Raw genomic sequence first — 8,633 nt, forward strand, 5'->3', positions numbered from 1 at the left:
AAATAATTCAAAATTTCACAATAGTCAGTTGGCTTTTCATTTTGTTATACCAGAAACTTTGCATTCTCGCCATATTGCCAGAGCCCAGAATGTCTTTTCCATAGAAGGTAGTTTCAGAAAAATCAGATAATTTGTCATCTTTGAGGGCTCCATAGAAAGTCCATTTTGTGCTAGACAAAAGAATATACATAGGCATCAAGAAACCCCCCCCAGAATATGAAAGCTTGCTCTACTCAAGATATAATAATCGCTTGGCTGAGAGAATGAGCATTTCTCTATGGGATTTGCCAGACTATGGAAGTCTATGTATAAATTCACTTATAATCCATTCTTAGATGTTTCAGATGACTACTAATGTACTGGGTACAGTTACCAAAGACGTCTAATCATGGTCTGCTCTAATTTTTCTGTTGTGATTGCCATCTTCTAGTGGTCATCACCTCTACCTGTAGCACCCAGGAGTCTTTTACTCACCAGCTGCTCTCAGATTTAGCATCTGACAAAGTCTTGATTTTTCAGGTTGTGGGAAATTCAAGCAGAAAAGTAAATTTGTATTAATTGAATTGAATGTTTGGGGAATCTTTAGCAAAGAATCTGTAAACTGGAAATGAACCTAGCATCCTATTCATCATGTCATTTATTAGTTAGGTTTTCCCATAAAGAATGTTACTGAGTGGTTCAAGTTTGCTGTTCTGGAGAGAGAGGAAGACAAAAAACCTAGTGGCAAATTGCCTTTCATGCATCCGTGCTCTGGAATGAGGGAGAGAAATCACAAAGTATCTAATTAAATTGCAGTCCCAGTAGTGTAATCTTAATAATGTCTAATTGATTAAAAACAGATTGGATCCCTTATCTGATTCCAAGCATTTTTGTTCTCTGTTTTCTCAGATGGATATGCATTTTCTCAAGAAGAACATGGAGTTGTTTCCCAGTCGCAAGTTGTTCGATCCTATGACACAACTAAAAAGAGAGATGGAATAGAATAACACAAGTCTTTCCCTGATTGGTGGTGGGAATAATGAGATTTGGATCAGTGCATCCACTGTTAACACATCCTTGACTAAGGTTGGCAGCAGCAGCCAAAACACCGGAAAATCATTTCTGTGGCCTTAGCCAACAAGTTTATGTATTCCCCAGCAAACCTTGAGCACACATTGTGGGGAACTCATTGTTTGGATTCAATCGCAATGCTCTGCCTAATTTTTGTTTATGTTGTTATGAAGCATTTGACTGTGCTATGTGAGGTGTGAAATTAAAAACATTATGTTTTACCACTATTTAAAATGTCAGTATAAATTGTTCTGGGAGAAAAGTAGAGAATTTATGTTCCATGAGAAATTGGCCTTTGCTTAATTGGAATTGGGGTACTGAGATATTTCCTGTTTGGTTACACACAGATGAAGTGCACACAGCTGCATGCAAACCTTACTCACTAATGGTGACTGTTTACTTGATTCAATTGGAATTTTCAGTGGACAAATTTGGCATAAACCTTCATTGCACTGAAACACCACTATATGTAACACTATATGTTGGTAAAGCTAATGATGCTTATTTTGTCTACTTATTCATAACAGGGTATCACAATATGGCAATGGATAGGTTAGGGCTCAGTCAGCTTTTTAAAAATACCTCCTCCTGCGGACAGTATTTATAACTCTCCCTCAGATTGCATGGCAGGGCAGGTGTGTTGATTGCATGAAATTCTGCACAGAGAACCTCAAAAAATATAGAACCCCTTCCCAACCATGTTGCAGGTTGTACTTCAGATTTGGCCATAGGATTTCTCCTGCTTAAGGGTATAACAGAACAGCTCATTGAAATGCTCAGCATATCTTCCATGTTGCTCTGTCCCAAGAAGGCAAACTCTAGCAGTGAGTGTGTAGTGCAGAGGAACTTGAGTTTCATAGGAGATTGTCTCCCTATGCTGATGCTCATATTCTCCTTTCTGACATCTGAAAAGCTGGTGCCTTTATATCTACTGCTGTTGGAGCCAGTGTGAACTCAGCCAGTGTGAACAGTGTGAGATGAGACAAGTACATTTGGGTTTTTCATATACCAAGATGTGGGTAATTTCTTCACAAGAAGTAACTGTTGTACAAGAGATCAGTAAGCATTACACAATCCTCCATGGCAAGAGAGGGTAAAACTCCCAATTAAAACAGCAGAACAAGAAATGCCCTCGCTTCTCCCTGAAAACTGTTGAATTAACTTAGAAACTCAAACAAGCAACGACTTACTGATGCTGGAGAAGTATGTGTCTGCTTAGTGCTTTGGAGACACTGTCCAAGATCATTTTTTCTGTTTGCACATCTGACCCCATGGCATTGCCCGAGCTCCTCTGTCATTATTTCTTACAGGGTGAAAGATGGTATCACAAGTCAGTGTTATCTAGAGTTTTCACATGACAATATCACTAGACATTGTGCTGAAGAGAAGACCTGCTGTTTGGTTAGTCAAGTGGGCTGATCCCTTCCTGAGATCTGATCCATTTTCATATTCAGCAGGTTTCCTAAAATACACTTTGAATCTTGTACATTGGAAGAAACATTGGTTTTACTGACTCACTTTCTGAATGGGGCAGACCTGCTACCACATATGTTGGAATTATGCAAAAATTTGAAAAAAGTGGGGCATAAATTAGAGCTGAATAGAGCCCTTAGAAAGCAAACACTGTCTTCCAGACAGGGTCTGCTCATTTTAATTGCCAAACCACGTTTTTGAAGAGTATAAAGTAAATATTGCTGTGCAGCTTGTGCTTAGCCAAGTTTCTCAGTTTGTGTGTACTATATGTGTGTGTTTAAAAAGCCAACACTGTTTTTGCCCTATTGACCATCACGTAGAACTTTTTATTGATTTAATGCATCAAAAAGCAATTAAAATATAAATATTTATGCTTGTCAAGTAAAACAAAGGCATGAGCCTGGCACGCTGGTTTAGCCTTTCTGAAGGGTCTTAAGTGATCTCCAACTCTGGAGTACAACAGTACCATTCCTGGTGCCTTCTTGAAGGTTTGGAGTTCCCTCTGTCTTAAGCAGCAAGTGTTCTGATCCTACAGCACCAGGTGGAATATTTCTTTTCTTGGATTGGGTTGGAGTTGGAAGGAAAAGTCATCACCCCTTTGTTTGCAGTGCTAATGAGAGAATTATGCAAAAAGGAAAACTTGCAAGTAATTTGCCACAGGCATGAATGTCAAGGGGCCGTGTGTGCGTGTGTGTGTGTGTGTGCGTGTGTGTGTGTGAGAGAGAGAGAGAGAGAGAGATCTTATGTGTATGTGTCTGGGAGAGGGATTAGGTATAAAGGAGAGAGAACTAGGGGGAAAGAATAAACAAACAAAAGACAAAACCTGATCTCCAGAGTATTAGGCTCTTTTTGTGCTGATCTAACACTTTAAACATTTTCTTTTATTTGGAAACCAGGCCTGCTTAAGAAATAGATGAGGTAAGTCTGTGCTTGAACAACCGTTTCTTCCTTTTCTCACACCACTAAGTAAAATTAACTTCCTACAAGGACAAAAATGAGATCAGTTCAGCCTTTGTACTCTAAACTGCATTCCAAACATTGATATCGAAGTAATTTCAGAGGGGTTTTTTTAAGCATATTAGAAAGTACATTAAACACTATGAAACAATAAGGCAAGTTTAACACGCGCAGTGAAGGGAGGAGAGAGTAAGCCAGCGTCTGTAGTCTTCTCAGTTATTTGCTTAGTGCAACAAAGTTGAGTGCAGCCAAATGAGAGATGTTGGGGAGGAGCAGCTGTCACCAGTATGATTTATTTTACTAGTACAGACTACAGACTGGATCATTTTGACCTAGCTCTAAATTGAGGTCAGTGCATGTCACACAAACCCTCCGCGAAGTGAATGGCGAATTGAACTGAGATACATGTGCTGGACGTCAACTCAATGGAAATTACACATGGGGCTTGTCACACAGCTATACAGTACGTGATGTGGGGACTGGCAGGTCAAACTTTATCAGCACTGTAGGACCTTAATCTGGTTTTGGGTTAATCCTGTCAAACCCACCCAGGTCAAGACCTGGCATTCTTCTTGTTCTTTGGAGTCATTACAAGCATGAATCTATCGTGATATGCTGAATCCTGGCTGCTTTTGTTTCTTGTTTTTGTGAACGATTAGGTGTATTCCAGCATGTATTAGTAAACAGAGAAGGACAGCAGCTCTGTATAAACAAAATTCCACATCCATTTACTGAAACACATGTGCCAGCAGGAGCAACCTTTCAAACCACACTGTGAAAACTTTGTCAACTAGACAGGGTATTGGAGCAGAATAAACTGCAGATTTCTGTTTGACAGTCTGGATTAACACTTCAGTGTGCATCAGAAAAGGGGCTCTTCGGCAGCTCTCACTGTTGACCAGTCTGCCAGGTTTCTGGAAGGTTTTGGGGAACAGCTGATATGCCTATTATCTACTGTTAAAAGTACACGTGATTTGCCCCTTTGGATCAATATAATATACTAGAATGGGTGATTGGAACCTGCTGTTTCTTTAACAAATGTCTAGTAACAAATTAAAAACAGTGAACTTGGGTTTGAGCTGAGCAGTGCTGAGAAGTCTGTTGACATTTTCTTTTCCTTGACAGGGCTTCAGGTCTTGCTGTAGGGAGCTAGCACGGGAAGTCAGTAATAACTTGTCAAGGAGAAATGGTGAATAACCAATAAAAGTATCTAAGGCAAACTAACTTGCTAATGTATTTAAAAATGTGTGTGGAGTTAACATGAATGGTATGGGCTATAAATAAAGATAACAGTCAAGCTTCACTAATCTGTTTTTCACTAGACCACACACTTTTTATCCATGCCAGAAATGCACAGTCTCTTGCCACCTCTTAGCCAACAGTTAATAGCAGATGCTGCAGTGAAGTCTCCTGATACTATGTTATTTTTATAGCATGTGCTCCAGCATGTTTGCTAAGAAACTATCAATGATGATCTATAAAGAAGGCTAAACCAAGATGAACAAAATAAGTGAACAGTACATATTGTGATGCATTCTCTTTGTTCATAGAGGGCCAGCCCAAGGCTGAAATGGGACATAAGAGATGTGTATACCTTCTATTTCTCTACAGTTTGATTTCATCAATAGTAATAGTGTCTCACAAATTGTATTAAATTTCTCAAGTCATCAACAGTAATTAGTGATGTTCTGTTGTATAGTTTCCAAGCAGCCATGACTTTATATACCTAGTGCTGGTATACAGTATATAATAATCCTTTTAATTTCATTTTTAAACTCTGGAGAATGTACTCTTGTTTCTATACCTAATGCCCAGGGACTTGAATTGGCGATGCCTAAATAGGCAGTACAGGCAAGGGACCCTGTGCAGTTCTCTCCTAGTTTTGAGACAGAGTATGCTTTAGCCTACCTTTGAATCATTATGCAAGGTCAACATCCTGGAACAGTATTTTAAAACTCAGTCAGTGTGCATGTGATGAGCCCTTCATCTCCTCATGTCCATTAAAATATTCCAGCAAGGATGCAGAGCGGTTTGCAAGAGCAATGCCTGTGCAAATAAAGAGGGATTGCCAGTTCCAATCTGGGTGTTGCCCCATCCCTAACTAGCAAGAATTACTGTGTACAGTGTAAGAGCCAAAATCAGATGATGAGAAAAATGGGACAGAGCCAGGGTAAGGGTCACGTACTTGCCAAATGACTGCAAGGACAGAAAGGTTCTGTTTTTCAGCGCTTGATTCCTTCACTTTTTCTCAACAGCTATCTGTACAAGAGTCCAGGCCCCAAATTTGAAAGTAGGTAGAAGTAAGGAGTTGAGAAGGACAAGTAGTTGTGCTATGTAGTGAGCTCTTATTATATTACAGCCACTTCAAAACTTTGTGGTCTTGGGCCCAAGAACTGCAAGTCTTGGTCTTTCCTGGAGCTAATGCCCTGTGTGAAGATGCAGATTCTAATTCCTTGAGGCTCTTCAGGAGGTGTTTCCAGAATACATGAGGATCCTTTAGGATATAACTAATATCACCTAGTATAGCAGGGAGGGGTGAATGCAGTGCTCAGCACTAAGAACTCAAACTAAGCTGGATTCAGTGGGTATATGGTTAAAGTTCAGTATGTACTGAAGCTCTTTTGTTGGATCAGGGCTAACAAGCTTAGCACTTGGCCAAACTGCATCTGTACCTACTAGCCATTCCTCACACGCTCCCTTAAAACAGGCAAAAAGTTAAGCAGCTAGGGTATGTAGAAGTTCAAATCCTGCCTCTAAGCCCAGTTTACCTATTCCGTGGCCTTTTAGTAGATTCACAGTTGTTGCAATACCACTTGTGCTGAGCACTTTGGCTAGGGACAGAAGTTACACACAAACTGGTATAGGTGATCAGAAACTGTTTCAAATCTATAATACAACAGAAGTTCAGTATACACAAACTGCCTTCAAAATGGCTAAAACTGATTTAAGATAAACCTGGATGGATGTAGTATCAGACTGAACTGATTTAGGTTAAATTGGTTTCTTGAACTTCTGTCCTAGATCCCCTCCAAATTCAAGGTACCTCACAGTTCCCCAGCTTCCAAGGATGCTTTACATCTCCCCTATAAACCCCTTGCAGGGTGGGCAGGTTAGACTTGGCCCAAGCTGTCTACACTAGCCAAGTAGGGAGGCATGCTCTAGCACCCCTTGGCTTCTGGCCTGGGCCACTACAGGAATGTGGCTGCATTCCACAATCATAAGTGAATGTCTGTTCATGTGCGTATTGGTTCAATCTATGCAGTTTAGACTAACCTGCTAAGATTGAATCAATTCAGCCTTGGGCTTTTAAACTGTCTGTACTTAAGTGTTGGAAATTCATAGCTACAGCAGGGTGAGAACTCATACCCTCCTGATCCAAAAGTCTAGGCCCTTTACTGTGAGAGCTTAAGGAAATTCTCTACTGACAGTTAGTCAGCAGCACTGTTTTGTCTTAGAAGGGCCATAATGCTGACAGGACACCAGCCAGTTCAATCCCCGAGCATAGGAGAGACATGCAATGTATATTTTAAAATACAGACAGGAGATGAGAACAACTCTTTCCATGTACAGAACCACTAGCAAGATTGGTGAAGCCCTTAACCTGCCTGGAAGCATGTATAACTCTCAAATATGACCTGCAGGTTCTTGAATCTTGGGCAAGGCAATGTAGCTCATTGTGCTCTTGGACAGACTGTCTGGAGGTGCCAGTAAGTCATATCCAAATGACTGGGAAGAAGAAGGAAATTGGCAGAACATTGGCAGTTGTCAGGAGTGAGAAAAGGACAAGGGAGGAGAGTCCTTCCCTTCCTGTCTCCAAAAAATTTCCACAGCGTGTCTCTCCATCCTCTCTTTGCCCCACCCCCTCCAATAATTCTTACCCCTGAGAAGGGCAGACAGCTGCTCTAGAGGCTATGGAATCAGTTTTACTGTCTCCTGAAGAGCAGCACTGAGTATTGTGCAGGTCGGGAATACAGAAAGGTGTCACTGCTCACCACCACTGACATACTCAAGCCAGCACCTTTTGTTCCAGTAGCCCCCATCTACCCACTGGCATCCCACCTGTTTCCCTACCTCCCCATCACATCAAATCATCCCTTTTTTGCTTCTGGGAACACAATTCTACTATTCTCTGGGATATAAAAGGCAAATAATAATTTACTGGCCTCTGCCTTTTGCAGCCAAAAGGATGAGAACTGTTGAATTAGTCCATAGCAGAAACAATGCCACGTCTTCCTTGAAGCACTAATGTGGGCTCTTACCCAGGTGGTGCCCCTCTTCTAGCTCATTTCCACTGACACAGCATGTGTACTTAAATACAATGGTGCTTTTGAACTGGCTAGTTGGCCCATCCTGAGGTACAGGCACTGCTTGCAGTTGGGCTGATAATCACACTTTGCCTTGTGGACACAGGTGAACCCACCTGAATGCTGATGGTCCTTCCAAATTTTCCTGCAGTTTTTTTCCAAGCTCTCAGGACAATAGGACAAGTTCATGATTCACTGGGAAAGAATCACTGAGCAGCTCTGCTATTTCCAGCACTAAGAACACAATATACACTCCCAGAAATCTGACAGCCTTACTTGGGTGAGCACAACACCTGTGTACATGCAGTCCAGTGGTCACGCTGTAGTGTGCCTTTGCATTCCAGCCATTTACATCTAATCTAAGCCAACCCCGGGGCTCAAACCTGGTCACCCAAGTTAACATTGCTGTGAAGACATCCTTCAAGAGGGTCACATGCAGCTCACCTGTGCACTGGCTGAAACATTTAGGTTTGTTGGAGGCCTGGCTGTAGGAAAAGGATACATTTGCCTGATATCGCTGTCTCTCTAGTAAAAGTGGATTTGATTGGAGAAAAAGCAACATCACTAACATTAAAATAGGAAAACAGCAATATACCCTCCCCCTGCTGACAGCGGCAGACTCAACTGTGGACAACCAAATGAAAGCCCAGTGATGGAACATAAGCTAATATACTGCATAAATGGCCGTCCCCTATTTAGTCAAGGCATCAGCAAACTTCCAACTGGGAAGGGAAAAGGAAAAAAGCCAACATTAAAATAGGATGTGATTGTTTAAATCCTGACTACCTAGCTGGGTGGTTTCACAGAGAAGATGTTCCAGATGTAATTTTGGCATTAATGATTTGATTC

The 8,633-nt window shown here is 41.3% G+C and overlaps 1 protein-coding gene across 3 annotated transcripts in view; it reads left to right on the top strand.

Annotated features, from left to right (window-relative positions):
• The window catches only part of ATP8A2 (ATPase phospholipid transporting 8A2), a 555,201-nt gene extending 553,924 nt beyond the window's left edge, over window positions 1-1,277 (top strand). For all 3 annotated transcript variants that reach the window (XM_014595931.3, XM_059720367.1, XM_059720356.1), the window contains one exon: window positions 889-1,277. In XM_014595931.3, coding sequence (XP_014451417.2) covers window positions 889-986 — 98 coding nt within the window. In that variant the 3' untranslated portion in view covers window positions 987-1,277. The remainder of the gene's footprint in view (window positions 1-888) is intronic.
• The last annotated feature ends 7,356 nt before the right edge of the window (window positions 1,278-8,633 follow it).

The sequence above is a fragment of the Alligator mississippiensis genome, chromosome 1 (assembly GCF_030867095.1).
Source record: "Alligator mississippiensis isolate rAllMis1 chromosome 1, rAllMis1, whole genome shotgun sequence".
Taxonomy (NCBI): Eukaryota; Metazoa; Chordata; order Crocodylia; family Alligatoridae; genus Alligator; species Alligator mississippiensis.